At 34.7% G+C, this 19,275-nt stretch overlaps 1 protein-coding gene across 5 annotated transcripts in view; it reads left to right on the top strand.

Annotated features, from left to right (window-relative positions):
- Positions 1 to 19,275, top strand: part of Mob2 (MOB kinase activator 2) — a 446,746-nt gene that overhangs the window by 157,133 nt on the left and 270,338 nt on the right. For 2 of the 5 annotated variants that reach the window (XR_011331035.1, XM_069819270.1), the window contains exon 1: positions 9,434 to 9,682. The exons of the other annotated variants lie outside the window; for them this stretch is intronic. Coding sequence is in view for 1 of the 2 variants with exons in the window: in XM_069819270.1 (XP_069675371.1) it covers positions 9,495 to 9,682 (188 nt within the window). In the remaining variant the exon portion in view is untranslated. Of the gene's footprint in view, positions 1 to 9,433; positions 9,683 to 19,275 lie in introns of those variants that run through there. 5 annotated transcript variants of the gene reach the window in all.

The following is a 19,275-nucleotide window of genomic DNA, read 5'->3' as shown; positions in this document are numbered from 1 at the left end:
TAATAATTAATACAATAAATATAATGACACTATTATTGGATAAGATATTTTATTTACATATGTCATATCGTATTTCATTCGCTGTCAAGACCTATTGAATTTGTAAAGATATTTGCATGAAAATGTTTATTTAGAAATACCATCAGAGTCTAAAGTGTCTTCATTTTTATTATAAACATAGTACGATATAAAAAGATAAAACTTTGATTAAATTTACAAAATTATGGATGTAACATTCCGTAAAAGTAAATTTTGGGTATACTTGATGCTGTTTAAATTGAAGTTGATTATTTCTGAGTTCAATGATAGGCTATGATGTTTCTCGTTGACTAATAATATTTTTTAGAATTCACTTTTTACTTTAAGTTAAATTTTCCAAAATGTTCACACATATTATTTCATAACTCAACTATTAGAGATAGAATTATGAAATTTTGTACACTGATTTAACATGCATTTATGCAAAAGGTAGACTACAATAATGTCCATTTCTTTGAAAATAGAAAAATTAGGTCACAAAACATTATGTAAATTTTAATATATTTTATATATGACAAATAAAAAATTAATTGTATTAAAATAAACAACTCTACATGTCAGAGTAGTCTACTTTTCAGATATAAGTGTTTATTACATGCAGGAAAAATATTAAAGATATCAGAGAGACCATAACAGTGTTATGGTTACCAAATGATGTAACTGCAGATTTTTTTTCATACTTTGATATAACTGGTTTGAAAAATATCATTAGTAACCCTTTTTATATTTTTATCAGATATTTAAGTTATAATAAGTCTTGTTCTGGTACCTTCTAATTTTTGTCCAATTGTGAGTTTATTTTCTTATACAATTTTAGAAATTTACAGCCTGCATTTTCTAATAATATTTGTCGTCGTTCACGTACATATACCCTTAATTTAGTAATGCACTACTTGGACTTCAAATACTATCCACAGGAAGTGTGAGTCATTTCAGAATTAGGTCTACTGTATATCGAGGACTTTTTCGAGAATGCACGTGTGCATATGTTCACTTTTTCGAGTGAGGCATTGAGATCATAGTACCATCATTTCTCGTATAACTCCTAGGAGAGAGGAATGAAATGAATGGATTTTCAGTCTCGGAGGTACCACAATGATGGCCCAGGCAGCTCTATTAACAGTCACAGGTTATTATGGATTATCCCCTCATGCAGACTGTTTTCGTCAATTTTGAATGTCCTGCTACAGACATTGTAATCATCCCTAGAATATTACCGAATCTCGCCAAGAGGTTAAGGCCCAATTGTATAAAACTCCCTGACTAAAGATCAACTTTGATCGAAGGTCGAAAAGTGAACCCAGTTCAGACACTTCTTCTATTGTATAAAACTTGTATGCGATCAAATTACCTTGGTTCAAATGCAATCTAAGTTCACGTGAAAAGGATTTGGCAACATCGCATAAACAGGTGAAATACGTGATGCGCGGACAGGTTTGTTCAGTGTAGCCAATCTAGCGACTTTAACTCTTTTTCAACAACAATTTCTTTTAACTTTTTTATTTCTTAAATAGGGATTTAGTGACCTTTTTAGCACCCCATAGTGACAAAATTTAATCTTTCTTTGTTGATAATGAGAAATCTTGCGACTTTAGAACTACTTTTTGCCGACTTTCCGTACACTCTGTTGGAGACACTGGTTTTTTGTGCAATGTAAATAATGGCGGACAATAAGAAGAAGGTTGACTGTTCTCCGAGTTGTTATCATGTTATGGTGTTTGATACTGCTAAATATAATAAAGCTTTATAAAACGACAATTTTCGTTTAGTAATACAGTTAATTGAAAATTTATGAAGGTACCTATCATATCCATTAATAATTCATGGTTGTTATAAACATAATATAATTATAGGTTATGTTATTTGATACTGCTGAACACGATAGAGCCTTATAAAATATAAGATTGTTTGTGTATTAAGGCAAGAAATTGAAAGAAATATATATAAATGTACCTATCATATCTATTAATATTAATAATAATGGCTATTTTATTTGCACAATCTGTCACTCGTATATTTCAAACAGAAAAGAAATAACTGAACTTGGATCATCTAACTTAATCGGAGAAATTTCTTCAGTCAAAGTTGACTTTAGTTTGAGACAAATTAATCTCAGATTAGACTTTATACAACAGAAAATTCCAAGTTCAGCTGAAACAAGGATCAATTTAACCTCTGATCTAAGATTAAATGGTTTATACAATCGGGCCTAAGTATGTCAAATATTACTTCGAACTTTTAGCTTCTAAAATTTCGGATATCCCTGCAGTGCAAGTCAGCCACGATGTGAAACTGTGCTTGCCGAGTAGTATTCAGATTTGCTTATTTATTTCAAATATGTTATGAATGGCGTATGTTGTAGAATGTCAAAGTGTCGGGGAGTTCCCCAACTAGTTCCAACGCTGATGTGATGCTTCTGTCAAGTCCAATAACAAGGGAAAGTATACTATGACCATTTATGGAAGCCAGAGGCTTACAACATAATGTTGAGAACTGGCCTCTCGTACGGTACGACAGATGTGACAAATCACCTTTGAAGGGCTGCACCATAAAACGTGACCTTTCAACAACTGGCCTCTGTGACATGTTCCTTCCCCGCGAGGATGATGAAGCAAGACTAGATATTGAGAAGTAGCGGTATTTCTTCTTCGTATGTTTAGTGTCATGCGTGGCCAGAACAGTAAAGCAAGAATTAATACGCACACGGTTTAAAGCGAGAGAGACTAATGAACCTTGATCCGCTGGATAAGTGATCACAAACAATGCCTTTCAAGTGTCAACACAGCGCTTATTTCACTAACAAATATTGTATTTGTTGTTTTTACTTTATCGTTATTCGGAACAAGAAGTATTGTGATACTGCAAAAAATCGATTTCTAGATTTTTGCGGAAATAACGTTTTCAGCATCCTGATACTGAAAAAGTGGTTTTAGGCATATCGTCTGCTTTTTTTTAATTATTTCATACGAACATCTGAACTTTTGGCCAGATTTTGTTCATATTGAGCATCAGTCGATTTATACAGGAGTGATGAAAATGATATTAACATTTTTTTAAGGAAAACATTGGTTTTGTACGTACCATCAGTCTTTCTGTCTGTGTAAATCAATTTATTCTAAACTAACTGGTCGAGTTTCTTTACATTTAGTAATTACGGGTCAATTTACTATTTAATAACACTGTATCAACTACAATGTTATCTAGCGTCGGTGAAATTGGTGATAGTGAAATGAAATTTGGCAAGAAGCGTCCGAGGATTCGACGTGACATTACCCAACATTAGTCTAACAGTTGGGAGAAAATCTCGGCAAAAATCCAAGCAGGATTCGAACCCATGTCGGAGCGTTGATTCCGGAGCAGCAGACAAAAGCGCTATCATCTGAGCTACGCTACGGGATAGAGAGTTGCAGTTTCTTTACTGAGTCTGTAGATGAAGCTTGTGTCTTTAGTTTGCTAAAGATAAAAATCAGATTTTTGTGGTCTGTGAAAAGTGAAAACTCCATTATGTCACACGAAAAAATGAGAGGTAAACTTGGTGAAACGTTTGGATCTAAATTGAACGATCGTGGAGAAGTGCTTGACAGAAATAAAAGGTTTTTTTTTTTTTTTTTTTCGTGTTTAGTGATGCAGGAAACATTGTTACTAAACGTAAGGCGCCACTTAATTCGGAGCATGTGAATGCACTTACATGTTTAAAATCATAGATGAAGCAGTCTTCATACTATTTTTTTTTTGTCTGTCTTACAAATCCCCGGAGAAATTGACAATAAGTTATAAGCAAAGCTCGGAACTTGGGGACTTGTGTCTTTGCACGTGGCTAAGCGACTGGACTTCCACGTCAACAACTCCCGCTTCCAGCAAGGAGATACAGTCAGGTCTGCTATAAAAGTAGTTTCTGGCTGTAACAACGTATTGATAGTATTATGGTAGGTTGAAACACGTAATTTTACAGCATACGTATAATGAAAATAAACACGAGAAATATATCAAATTTACTGTTCTGCTCTGTACATTTTATTACAGTGTATGACTACGTACATTCGAAGATTTTCGAACCCATAACTTCTTCGCCTGTTAGTTAAACATGATTTGAAACGAGAGAAATTTATTTCCACTTCACATGAAGTGACGGCAACAAACTTAAAATACTGAATGTTTTTCACTGTTACTGTTTTCTATTCGATTTTCAGTAGTTGCTAGCTATCTGAGAAAGATAAGTATTTCCCAAATTTTTCTCGAAAAATAGTTTTCAATTTGTGTCACTACTAGGGCAGGTCCCTCTACGACTTGTTCCATGGCTATGGACAAATTTTCCACCGATTTAAGGGACTTCAACCTCTAGTTTATGTGTGGCACAACTTACAAAATATAAACTTTCCATTCGAAGAAAATAATGTATCTCCTCCGAAGTCCTCCACGAAATTCTGTACCTGAAATTTAAACAAATGTATTTTCAAACTTCTATAATACCCATTCGAATAACACTATTTTCTAATTCCGTTTACCTGTAATTCTGTGAATGTCATTGTCTTCGACACGACACAATCCTCGTCCGTCTTCCTGTTATTCGATGTGACCACTTTCTTAGTCTATACGACTGTCCCTGAGCACTTGCAGCGTGAGCTTTGTGTACGTTGTACCTGTAACCTTACTCATGCACACGACACACAAGTCCCCAAGTTCCGAGCTTTAGTTATAAGCCTACATATAAATATGAAGTACATGTGATATTTTCGTGCAGGAATTCTGCGTTATCATCCTTCATCATAAAATAGTATTGTTTTGTAATATAACGATATGGTATATACAGATATACAACATTTATGCATATCACCAAACACAAATTAAATTTAACAATAAATTGTGTGTTACAGTATATTAAAACTTCTTTCAAATCGGTAATCAATGAAATATTTTGATCGATCGACAGCATTAGTATTTACGAATAAATTTGTTGGGAACCGGGTCCTGGTCTTATATGTAGAAAAAGAATTTACCGGGCCGCTGTGTCTCAAAGGTTCAGAACCACTGGCCTGTGGTGTTTCTCGTTGAACTACGACGACTCGTCCCTTGGTCGCACGGTATTACATGTGCGATATGATTTATAGTATATAGTAGACCTAGTGTCTGATCTTTATTTTGTACGAGAAGTAAAATTAAAAAAAGGTGAAGAGAAGAAAAACAAGCATTTCTGTTTTCTTGTATTACGTATTTATACGTTTATAATGAATGAAAGTGAGTGTAACAAACACTAATGTTTTTATAGCTCGTCTGCTATGGATTGCTCATCGGCTACTCTTTAGTATTCTGCGGAGCGAACACACGTTTCCGTCCAGTCGTGACATTGTTGCTTGGACAGCCACTGGAGTTTTCCTATTACGGGACACGCGGACTGACGTGGAATTGAATTAATAGAGCATCGTTCGTAGTTATTACCATTTTAAGATTATCTAGTGTGATCGCGAATGGAAATGTATTCAGCAGGAAGCTGTTGTTGTCTCTTTGGAGTTGGTATTCCGGTTTTTGCCTCGAGCTGTGGTACTCGAAGACGTCTCAAGGGGTAACGCGAAAGTTTCAGTGCAATAATAATTATGTCTGTAGCTTCGAAGTATTACCAGAGGAAAGTTTATCGTCATTGTGTGTAGTCTAGTCCCTTCTACTTCCCCATTTCTCGGAAGCTCATTTGTTTAAAGGACTGGGGACAAAGTAGTCGAAGATCTGAGCTTTAGACCTAGTATATATACAGTTTATATTTATATATATATATATATATATATATATATATATATATATATAACTTCTGAGGATGTGGAAAAGAAGGCCTCATGGCCTTAATTTTATTAACAATAATCTCACTAGAGGTTTTGATTTATCTAGAGAAAATAAAAATTCGAGTGGGATTTAATTGACTATTACACGATTTAGAAGAAACCATATAAAGATTAGAAGTAACAAAGTACTCCAATACAATAAAATATTAATTGACTTACGAAAATACAACTGTCTTCAAATGTATTATTGTACCATCTCAACATTACGCTAGATGGCAGTAGTGTGTTATGATTAGCTGTTTTCTTGTTATCAGTTGTGCCAACTATGGAATTTTCATTGAACTCTGTGGACGGTTACTGGTCAAGAAGGCTTTGTTGATTCAGTTTCATTTAAAACAGTTGCATTCCACTTCAATTATCCCGATCCCAGTAATCAACGTCACTTGACAGATGATTTTCAATAAATCTTAGTATTAAACAATCTCTGATACGTGACTATTCATAATATCATATAGCAGAAGCTATAACATAACGTAAATAATATAAATAAGTGTTAGAAAAGTTTTAATTAGGGATGATGAAATAAACAAGAAAAGTTTTAATTATCGATGATGAACTAAAAAATAAACATGAATAATTTTAAAAGGAACAATTATTGAAAGTACAAATTTCAAATTTGAATGTTTTAGTGGTTGGTGGTTCAGTTGATGTTACATATATTCGACGTGATTGTAAAAGAAGTGTAACTCGTTGATGTACATGGTGTATTCCTCAACTTATTCAGGATTTCCGAGTGGTGCTCTTCATTTATTTGTAAATAGGATTTCAGGGAAGATGCATAGCTATGGCCAGTGATATTTATTAATGCTTGTTATTGAATGCCAATGCGAGTCATATTTGAAACTGCTGTACATCGACTGGAGTGGTTTGTAATTTTTTTTTTTTTTTTTTTTGACGTCTAGACCAGTGCAGTTTGAAATGTTGGCAGACAAAGAAACAAATGCTAGGGTAGTGATAAAAATAAACAAATGATAGGGAAGCGATAAAATTAAACAAATACTAGGCACGCGATAAAATTGTGCGATAAGCAGCCATGATTGGTTGAAAGACGTCCTTTCGTACCGTTTTATTGGTCAAAAGTAGTATGACGTAGTAAAAGTGTAATACTTACTTACTTACTTACTTACTTTTAAGAAACCCGTAGGTTCTATGCCGCCCTCACATAAGCCCGCCATTGGTCCCTATCCTCAGCAAGATTAATCCATTCTCTATCATCATATCCCACTTCCCTCAAATCCATTTTAATATTATCTTCCCATCTACGTCTCGGCCTCCCTAAAGATCTTTTTCCCCTCCGGTCTCCCAACTAACACTCTATATGCATTTCTGGATTCGCCCATACGTGCTACATGCTCTGCCCATCTCAAACGTCTGGATTTAATGTTCCTAATTAAATCAGGTGAAGAATACAAAGCGTGCAGTTCTGTGTTGTGTAACTTTCTCCATTCGCCTGTAACTTCATCCCTCTTAGCCCCAAATATTTTCCTAAGCACCTTATTCTCAAACACCCTTAACCTATGTTCCTGCCTCAAAGTGAGAGTCCAAGTTTCACAACCATAAAGAACAACCGGTAATAAAACTGTTTTATAAATTCTAACTTTCAGATTTTTTGACAGCAGACTGGATGATAAAAGCTTCTCAACCGAATAATAACAGGCACTTCCCATATTTATCGTTTCCTTCCCCATAATACAACAAATAATCTCCTATTTGTGTTATGCCGTTCCCATCTAACCTAACCTCTCACAAAGTCTATTCTATATCTAGTTAGTTCTTTAGCTACTAATGTTACCCCTCCTGTTCTATATAGACTTGTAACATTCCAAGTACCAAATCTCAAAACCTTATTACTTTGCTGTGGTCGTGCCAGAGAATCAGTCCCATTCCGAGGATTATTTGAAGGATTCGTAACAAGCTGTTTTTACATTGATGGGTTGTTAGCCCTTCGCCCAACCCCCAAGCTGGAGGACCACCCCTCATCGGCTGTCCGCGACTGCTTATTCAATATATTCGCAGCTACTCTCCATATCTGGAGGCCGTCTTCTCGATCCGCAACCTGAGGACGCGTCATGCCGTGGTGATAGGGACCCACAATACATGGAAAAGTGTAATAGTCAGAATAAATAAATATGTGAAATGGTACCATAATATTTTGTACCGGTATTATTTTTATCACAAGTTTACACGTACTTTCGTCTACTTTGTACATTCGACCCCTGCATTTGTCATACCGATGCACAAGGTTTTTGTATCCACTCATCCAGGTAGTCTGCTGAAATAATGTACCGTTATCTTATATTGAATACTAGCCGTACCCTTACGCTCCGCTGCACCTGTTAGAAATAAATATAAAGTAATTACATAATAAAATAGGACGTTTGATCCAGGGAACAACTTTTACAACAGCGCAAGATAATCTGCTTCGCTCATTACCCAATTTTTTTTGCATTGCATTTATTGCATATATATGTTATGTATTTTCACACGATTCAATTGAGCATAGTTAAAATTTGAATTATAAAATAATGGATTGCTAAGCTAACATACTATTACTGCATACTAAATCAATACACTCTCGTTGTTGTTAATTCTCTGAGATTAAAATGAGTGTACATAAATATTATTTTAAGAAATACAGGAAACGAATGTACAAAATAGCCTATCAAATTTTCTGTGCATAAGAAGCTATTTTAATCTTACCTGTCCTCGATTTACTCAGACGTTACTGTAATAACATTATAGCATTATGTCCATCTAGAGAAAGTACACTTTCCAATGGTAATTAATAATACAAATCGGTTAATTTAGCTTCTGATATTACTTCATACAAACACAGAAACATTCTCTGTAGGCTGTTTAATAACTTCCGATTGTTGATGTCCAAGGCCCCTGTTTCGATTGTTGTTGTCCAAAGCCCCTTATAGACGAAATCATTTGTTCTTAATTCATTGCACCGTCTTAGATGGCGTTATTTTAATTTTAAAACTCATTTATCTCATTAAATATCAGTCCTATCAAAATTTTTGTATAGAATGAAACTTATCGGAAATCATTTTTAAAGAAACTTTTGTTATGTAACATTTTTCACAAAACTCAATAATAAGCTATATATTTTGATTTAATTCAGGCCCCCTTATAACCCCCCTTTTAAATAAAGTATTTTGAATGCCTTATAGCCTAAAATCTAAGTTACAACGAACTTAATTTATATTCCAATTTTCATATAAATCGGTTCAGCCATTATCGCGTGAAAAGGTAACAAACATAGACATACAAACAAAAATTTCAAAAATACGATTTTCTGTTTCAGGGTGGTTAATTATATATATTAGGACCAATTATTTTTGGAAAATCGAAAATTACCAGAAAAATTTCGGCTACAGATTTATTATTAGTATAGATAAAAAATTTTGTCATGAAATTATGCGTGGTTACCAGGACTGAACGCTGTTTAGTTGTCGCCCAGTTGTGAATGAATTGGTAGGGTAAACGGGTTGAGAATGAACGTATCGATCGCGTGCGGGCGGGCTGGTGTGCGCGCGGGGCTGCAGATGGCGGCAGTGCGGCGAGCGAGTGGAGCGGCCAGTAGCGCAAAGAGCGGCGAGCCGTGCACTTCGTGATGTGATGGAGACTGCCGGCATGCTGCGGTCCCTGCTCGGGTCGCCACACCACAACCATGCCACCGTGGCCACCACCGCGGTGGTGGAGCTGCCCACCGCCGGACACCCCAGACTCTCCATCCTGGATACCTGCCACAGGAAGATACGGCTCCTCGGGGGCGGCCCCGTCGCCTTCCTCGGCGGACTTGTGGCGTGAGTATCTGAGCAGGCGTGTGTGAGTGAAATGTGATCTTGTGGAAGCAGATCCGAGGTAGATAATATGGTAACTGTGTTCTGCCAGTCACAAGTGTCTTTGGCAACTTGGAAGCAAGTTTCGTATCGAAATGCGAGAGCCGTCACTGAACCGAATGGTCATGTTCAAGCTGTCATGTCTGTGCAGTGCGTAATTTCGAAATATGGAAAGATCGCGGCGTCAACGCTTTGTGGAGAAGAGCCTGTGCTCTTGATGTTCAGAGTTCTGTCTTCTCTTTCATTGTGGTGCAAACCAGAGAAAGTGAGGGTGTTTGACACTTGTGATTCATCGCGGACTCCGGAGTAGTAAGTGGTGTGCATTAGTATTGCATAACCTTAATGTTACTTATTTATTTACTTTGTTTCATTACCAAGGAAATAAATGAGATAAAATTTGTAAAAATTAAAGAAATCGAATGATAAAATCTAAAGCATATAAAATTAAATATTTTCACTAAAAATTACAGAATAAATTTAAAGAGTCAGTCTGTACAATTAAAGATATTACGTTAAACAAACAAGTCCATGAATAAATAAATAACATAAACTCTAGCCCAAGAATGAGAGTTACACAGTTAAACAAAAATAGGCCGATTTAATAAAAAGAATAAAGTCCATTAGAATGAAATTTGTTGTCAGACAAAAATAATATTAATAAAACACAATAAAATGCGTATATGAAGTGCAATAAAGAGCTTATTAAATATACATAACCTGCACTAGAAAGCTTTTTTTTCTATGTACGCCACTAGTCTATTTAAGACCAGCTGTCAGCGATTTTCTCATATCGCATTGCAGTTGTTTTGTATTTAGAATTATCAGTTCTTTTTTTTTTCGGTTACAGCGTACTCTTATCGAGTTGGAAATTGGTAATAAAGTTAAATAATTGTTTTACTAGTTCATAAAATGAATCGAACATGAATCCCAAGACAACTCCTGCACTTATCCCTCGTAGCAGAAGATATAGGACGACCAGCTAAACGATGGAATTGAGTACGCAACAGTCCACATGGTCTAAAGCCTGTTCAGTAAATGATGATGATGACTAGTAGTCCACACCTGTGGAGGAACGGTCAGCGCGTCTGTCCGCGAAACCAGGTGGCCCGGGTTCGAATCCCGGTTGGGGCAAGTTACCTGGTTGAGGTTTTTTTTCGGGGTTTTCCCTCAACCCAATATGAGCAAATGCTAGGTAACTTTCGGTGCTGGACCCCGGACTCATTTCACCGGCATTATCGCCTTCATTTCATTCAGACGCTAAATAACCTGAGATGTTGATACAGCGTCGTAAAATAACCCAATAAAAAATAAAATAAATGACTAGTAATATAGAAAAGACCACGCAAGTAATTGTAGGTACAGGTACATTGAAAAGCGTGAAAACTTTTTGAAAGAGGAAAATACGGGGAAGCTAACGCATAACAAGTACCAGTGATTTCGATTTAGAAAGTGAAATCGTGGATTTTATAATTTTTTTTTGCGATACATACATAGTGTTCTGCCAAATGGCAGGTCTTTCACTGCAAACCCAGCATTAACCAATCTTTCCTATTTTATGTCTTCAACTTTGTCGTCGCATATGATCCATATATCTTAATGTTGTCTTTCTTCTGATATCTTTTTCTACTCCGCCGAACTCTTCTCCTGTTCACCATTCTTTTCAGTGCATCCTCCAGTAAGCAATTTCTTCCCAGTCAGTGACCCAACCAATTCCTTTTTCTCTTCCTGATCAATTTCAGCATCATTCTTCTTTTACCCACTCTTTCTGGCAGAGCTTCATTTCTCATTCTGTTAGTCCATTTCACACGCTCCATTCATCTCCATATCCACGTTTCAAATGCTTCTTTTCGCTCCTCTTCATTTCGTCGTAAAGTTCATGTTTCTGCTCCATACAATGTCACACTCCACACAAGGCACTTAACTAGTCTCTTCCTTAGTTATTTTTCCAGAGGTCCGCAGATGATGTTCCTTTTTCTATAAAAAGCTTCCTTTGCCGATGGTGTTTAATATTAAAGCATTTTAGTGGTTAGGCCTATATTATTTTTTGAGATGGAATTATTAGAAAAAATACTAAAATGCTGTTGAAATGTGACGTGCGTCATAATCGAGTGAATATCCATGGTGCGCGGTAAAAAGGACGTAAGTCAGGAATTGATGGTTTTGATTTATGACCTCCATGTGAATACAAAAAAATGTAAAAATATATAACTTATATATATATATATATATATATATATATATATATATATATATACACATCTTCAGGTGGTATAAAGAACATATGTCTGTCCTCTTCTATAAATTAGAGCGTCAGAGTTCCAGCCAGTCATAATGATATTGATCCTCATTTCAAACTTTGCTTTTGCTCTGCTGAAAATTTGCAATTTATTTCTGATGCACACCATAGATAGATATATCCACGATAAAAATACTCATTTTTACTCCATTTGTATTGTAATTTTGGTTCAGGGGAAAATACTCTTCTAGGAAAAGTTTGTCTTCAACGTATGTTCATGTCGGTGCAGAGGCGAGACATACTGCCGAAACGAGCGGTCATTTGATGCCTGCCAGGATTGTACAAGTGGATGCATTTTTAACTTTCATGTGAGAAATTTTCCACTTTTCTAACTTTTTACAGTAGTCTTCCTAGAATTATTTGTATCGCACTTATAATGTCATTAGTAAAATAATAATGAAGTATTTTTTAAGCATTTTCATCTCCAAGCTTTTCTATAGCACGCGACACTGAAACTTCCATTTGTCTAAGTTCTAGAACTGCGGGAATCTGACAGGTTATTTAGGTTAAGTTAGTTTATGTTTTCCATATGCGATTCTGTGTCAGGTTAGGTTAGTTTAGGTTTTTGGTATTACTTGCGTATATTAAATGAAGTGTGCTTTTCGCGTTCATTTTAAAATGTACTGTACCTCTTTATTTCACGTGTTAAGTAATCATTTTTAGGTTACGTACACCGATCAATTCTTTCCAATTTTTAGCTATTTCCTAATATGTTTCCAAGTCAACTGACGTTCTATATGAATTCTTCGCATTCGAAACTACCTTCCCTCTGAAAATTAAACCATTTTTCTACTTTCTTCGTCAAAAAAAAGAAAGAAAGAAACCTTGAGTGTCGCGTACTATAGAAAACTCCAACACGATAATATTACGCTATCACCTTTGTATGTCTCCTGTCATTTTTATGGACATCGTAATGTATACATTTCACAATTGTATTATTATTAACTAGCCGTACCCGTGCGCTCCGCTGCACCTGTTAGAAATAAATATAAAGTAATTACATAATTAAAATAGGACGTTTGATCCAGGGAACAACTTTTACAACAGCGCAAGATAATCTGCTTCGCTCATTACCCAATTTTTTTTGCATTGCATATATATATATATATATATATATATATATATATATATATATATATATAATGTATTTTAACACGATTCAATTGAGCATAGTTAAAATTCGAATTATAAAATAATGGATTGCTAAGCTAACGTACTATTACTGCATACTAAATCAATACACTCTCGTTGTTCGTTAATTCTCTGAGATTAAAATGAGTGTACATAAATATTATTTTAAGAAATACAGAAAACGAATGTACAAAATAGCCTATCAAATTTTCTGTGCATAAGAAGCTATTTTAATATTACCTGTCCTCGATTTACTCAGACGTTACTGTAATGACATTATAGCATTATATCCATCTAGAGAAACTACACTTTCCAATGGTGAAATAATAATTAATTATACAAATCGGTTAATTTAGCTTCTGATATTACTTCATACAAACACAGAAACATTCTCTGTAGGCTATCTTTCATAGCTTTCGATTGTTGCTGTTCAAGGCCCCTTATAGACGAAGTCATTTGTTTTTAATTCATTACACGGCCTTAGATGGCAGTTATTTTAATTTTAAAACTCATTTATCTCATTAAATATTAGTCCCATCAAAATTTTTCAAGGAATAAAACTTATCGCAAATTATTTTAAAGAAACTTTTGTTATGTAACATTTTTCACAAAAATCAATAATAAGCGAGATATTTCGATTTATTTAATTCAGGCCCCCTTATAACCCCCCTTTTAAATAAAGTATTTTGAATGCCATATGGCCTAAAATCTAAGTTACAACGAACTTAATTTATATTCCAATTTTCATATAAATCGGTTCAGCCATTATCGCGTGAAAAGGTAACAAACATACAGACAGACATACAAACAAAAATTTCAAAAATGCTATTTTCGGTTTCAGAGTGGTTTATTATATATGTTAGGACCAATTATTTTTGGAAAATCGAAAATTACCAGAAAAATTTCGACTACAGATTTATTATTAGTATAGATAACATTCAGCGACGTAAATTGTCCGTGCTTCGATATTTGCTATAAACTACTGTGTATATGCGAAGATACAATTTACGTAAATAGCACGCAAATGATTGCTTTGTTTTAAACTTGGATGTATATTTTGCGCCATTACTCTTCCAGCAGCTGAAATGTGTTGCTACGAATACCAGCTTCGTTGTATTTACTCGATACTCTTCGCAACGCATCGCATCGCTGTGTGATCGTATCCTACGTTGCGTTTATCGACAGCTCGCTCAGCTGCTTTGTGATCCAAGTGGTGTGTCCCTCACTTACAGTAATGTTCCGCCGCACAGAGACCCATAAAGATGAATAACAGTTCACTGGCGCCTCAAAGATAAAGTGTTTTACAAAATATATTCCAGGTCCTAATATATTCATTAGTTGCTTCTTGTGTCCATTTGTTTCCTCTTATTCAAATGTTGAGACGTGAATTTTTTAGTTTTGAAATTTAGTAGAAAAGATGTCGTTTCTTTACTGCTTCTAAAATATATAACTTCGTTCCAGTTTTCCGCGTGAGTTTATAATACTGCTCTGCTGAAGCAAAAGGTCGTATCTGCAAAAATTGAGTTTTTTAATTAAAAGGTGTAGACCTATGTGCTTGTGTATCATTCAGGCAGATTTTGTACATACGTTAAGTTTAAGTTGAATTACAATTACAACTTTCTGCCTTAGTAATATGAATCAAAACGTTTCCACACCTCTTAACTCAAAAATGCAATTGTTACTCATGCGACCTTTTGCTTTAACAGGGCAGAATAATAATAATAATAATAATAATAATAATAATAATAATAATAATAATACTTACTTACTCACTTACTTACTGGCTTTTAAGGAACCCGGAGGTTCATTGTCGCCCTCACATAAGCCCGCCATAGGTCCCTATCCTGAGCAAGATTAATCCATTCTCTATCATCATATCCCACCTCCCTTAAATCCATTTGAAAATTATCTTCCCATCTACGTCTCGGCCTCCCTAGAGGTCTTTTTCCCTCCGGCCTCCCAACTAACACTCTATATGCATTTCTGGATTCGCCCATACGTGCTACATGCCCTGCCCATCTCAAACGTCTGGATTTAATGTTCCTAATTATGCCAGGTGAAGAATACAATGCGTGCAGTTCTGTGTTGTGTAACTTTCTCCATTCTCCTGTAACTTCATCCCTCTTAGCCCCAAATATTTTCCTGAGAACCTTATTCTCAAACACCCTTAACCTGTGTTCATCTCTCAAAGTGAGAGTCCAAGTTTCACAACCATAAAGAACAAACGGTAATATAACTATATGGGAAATGCCTGTTATTATTCGGTTGAGAAGCTTTTATCATCCAGTCTGCTGTCAAAAAATCTGAAAGAATTTATAAAACAGTAATAATAATAATAATAATAATAATAATAATAATAATAATAATAATAATAATTGCGATGGATTACATCCATGATTTATCAGGGTCACATTCAATTTAAAAGATCATTTTCCTACCTTGAGTGACAGTGACACACATTTTTCTGTCACTGATTAATAGGAATTTTTATTATTTTTAGAATAAACATGATTTTCTTTAAGTTACACTTCATTTGTTTTCTGGTCAGATTTTCTTCGTTGCATTTATGGTTTTGTATTATTCTTAACTTGTTTCAGAAGTACGAGGCCTTTTTTTGTTTTAATGTCTGTGGTTTTTCCATCAGGCTTTGTTTCTCTTTTATTTTTTCATTTAAATGAAATTCTGTTGTTAAAACTAATTACTGTTTTACATATTATGTGTTGTGACATCGTATTATATGTAGCTGTTTGTCTTGAATATTTCTATTTTTACCTACTTTCTATCATCTTCTCGCAATTAAATTTCTTTCTACCTTTGGCGAGATTTATCGTTATTCCAAAATTTGGCTCTTTTTCCGGTTCATAGACTATGCGTCAAAACAAACTACTGAAATTATCACTTGCTTGCTGAGCATGTTTGCCTAGCAACCAATCATTTATTTCTGTGGCCGGGAGTAAAAATTTTATACTTTTCAGGAGAGAAGTGAAAAGATTGAAATTTGTGTCAATTATAGAGTTCTTTTTATTAAGAGGTTTTTCCTGGATATTATTTGTTTATATTTATTCTAAAATAAGTAATGTTGCTCATTTAACAATTTTCTTGATTATTTCCAAAAATAACCTTTTAAGACTACAACCCAAACTGAGAAGAAGGGGCTATTTAAACATAAGACCTTTTTCATGTCAAAATAAATGGGAAATTTAAATTCTTAGGAATGCAAAAAGTCTCAAACAATATAGGAGTGTTTATCTGGTGCTTAAAGTTTTAAAAGAAAAGGACATCAGTATGTGATAAAATGGCTAAAATATAAGTTAGACCTTTTTAATACGGAAGCATGGAAAATAAACATGTGATGGTCTGTAAAGAATAAAGTATTAAATATTCTTAAGTCCTTTATTCTGTGTGTGCTCGGTTCAAAAAGTACTTAGGACATTTGGTAACGCTCTATAAATCCAGCCAGGAGTCTTATTTGACTTTAACGTTTTATCAGATTGTAGATAATTGTTTCCGCTTTCAGAATATATAAAAATCTCATTTTCATAAAAAATTAACTCGACCTTTTTCCTCCCGGCCACAGATTTATTCGCCAGAATATTTAGACATATTTCACATTTAGTGGACATGTGTTTTATATTTTAAAAAAAGATGCCAGTGAATATGGAATTTTGTATTGCAAATATATGTTTATGTTCCAGTTTATTAAAGTACTTTACTTAATATAATAGATTACTAGTTACATAGAAGCGCAGTATCCATTTTCAGTACTGTTTGTTTTGGTACATACTGTACTTCATGAACACACGATAGAATTGCTGTGATGTTGGCGCCCTCACGGGCTCCAAACGCAAGACATCACACTGGGAAAGAACAATGATCCATGCTGTAGAAAGGATTTGAACCTATGAACGTTGTGGCTGTTCATTTCTGCAATTATATATTTTGAGTGTAAATATTTAAAACGCGTCCACTATGGCAATAAACATTGGAATTATCTGTTTTTCCATCCTTTAATCCTCTGATATCTGCGATTACTGAGCTTCATAGGCACGGGGTGTGTGAGTGGGGAGTGATATAATTGCCTTCTAGTGGAAGGTATACGGTTGACATTCAAGGGTAGAAATCGTGGTAAATAATTAAGAGAAGAATTATGTTGCCCACTTTCTCGCTGCTGTTTGCAAGACAAGTGAAGCTTTTGTGTTAACGCTTTCTGGATTCGTTTGTTAACAATCTCGTGAAACACTTGTGATATATTTCATCCTCTCACAGGCTTAGCGAGCGAGGATAAGTATACAGTTGGGGAAATTTTTGTTGTCACGTTGTGCTTGAAGAAGAGAACTTTGAACAACTCTTTCTACTTCGCAATAGAATAAAGTAATATAATAGACCTAAGTCTTTTTTTTAGTAGGTTATTTTACGACGCTTTATCAACATCTAGGTTATTTAGCATCTGAATGAGATGAAGGTGATAATGCCGGTGAAATGAGTCCGAGGTCCAACACGAAAGTTACCGAGCATTTGCTCATATTGGGTTGAGGAAAAACCCCGGAAAAAAACTCAACCAGATAACTTGCCCCGACGGGGAATCGAACCCGGGCCACCTAGTTTCGCGGCCAGACGCGCTAACCGTTACTCCACAGGTGTTGGCGCCTACGTTTTCTAATTGTTAGTGACTATTACACTTTTACTACGTCATACTACTTTTGACAAATAAAACGGTACGAAAGGACGTATTTCAACCAGTCTTAGCTGTTTATCGCTACAATTTTATCGCTTCCCTAGTATTTGTTTTTATCACTTCCCTAGGATTTGTTCGTTTTTACCATCTCCCTAGTATTTGTTTCTTTGTTTGCCAACATTTAAAATTGTAAATTCTGTACGGTACAATAAAACATGTTTTGCGATCGTTGTTTGTTTCCCGCATAGATAGTTAACTTAAAATGACGGCTCCGTTCAAACATTTTGGTGAAGCTAACATTAGAGAAATAGAATTTTAGTAAATCAGTTAATACCTATTTTATTGTATTAGAGCACTTTATTTCTTCTAAGCTTTATATACTTTCTTCTGTTTTTATCATCTGCCTACCATTTGTTTCTTTGTTTGCCAACATTTCAAACTGCAAATTCTTTGCGGTGCTATAAAACATGCTTTGCGATTTAATTGACTATTACACGATTAGAGGAAAGTATATAAATATTAGAAGAAATAAAGGACTTAATTGTGGTATTAATTCCAAAATGAATCCGGTTCTCTTTAATGACATAATTATTTATCAGAATTTGTAAGATCTCATTGGCGGTATATCGATATGTGAATCATTTCCACTATCATAGCATTTTTATCTCGAGAGCAGATCACATGAAATGAGAAAGTAATTAACGAGAAGGTCCCGCCTTCCTAAATTTAAATGCAGAGAATATGAAGGCAGAAATTACAGGAAATATCATTATTAACCCAGTCACTTTTTTCTTTGTACTGCTGATAGTGGACTTCATTTAGAGCTACATTGGTATCGAAAATGAGGATATCGAAGAAAATAATCGTCATATCGTTAATATTTGGACTTTTTATTAATTATGTTTTTTTTTTAGTTATGTTGGAAGTTTTAACAGTAGACTATTGTGCCAATGTAAGCGATATTTGTTTTCAGCTTATACTTAAAGAGGTAGAATGTTTTCTCGTATTTATATAATATAAGACTGTGATAATTGTACAAAAATTGTTGCGGTATTTCATTGAAGCAATTTAAACTTGTATGTTAAATGAATCCACTATACAGGGTGATTCATAAATACTGTAAAAACTTTGTGGGTGTAATGTAGAGGTAAAACTAAAACTAAAATGTTCTGTACAACTTTTCCTGCAAATCCTTACTTTCAGAGTTATGATGCAAAATGTCCCATCTTGCTAGGTATCAAAAACATGGACCAGTAAAGCCTTCGGATGTGTAATGCTCGCCTACATAGCGACTGTGTTAGATGTTTGTTATTCGTACACCCCTATTACGTACAATTAATTTCGACCTGATAAGACTTCATTCACTGTACTGATCTTAGAATTTTACAGACCCCGTTCACCTCATTCCAAACTGATTCATACCTATTTTGATGTCACTGCTGTAAGCCTAGTTAT

Source organism: Periplaneta americana, chromosome 2 (genome assembly GCF_040183065.1).
Source record: "Periplaneta americana isolate PAMFEO1 chromosome 2, P.americana_PAMFEO1_priV1, whole genome shotgun sequence".
NCBI classification, from domain to species: domain Eukaryota; kingdom Metazoa; phylum Arthropoda; class Insecta; order Blattodea; family Blattidae; genus Periplaneta; species Periplaneta americana.
The sequence above is the reverse complement of the archived record's forward strand: the minus strand, read 5'-3'. Positions and strand labels throughout refer to the sequence as shown.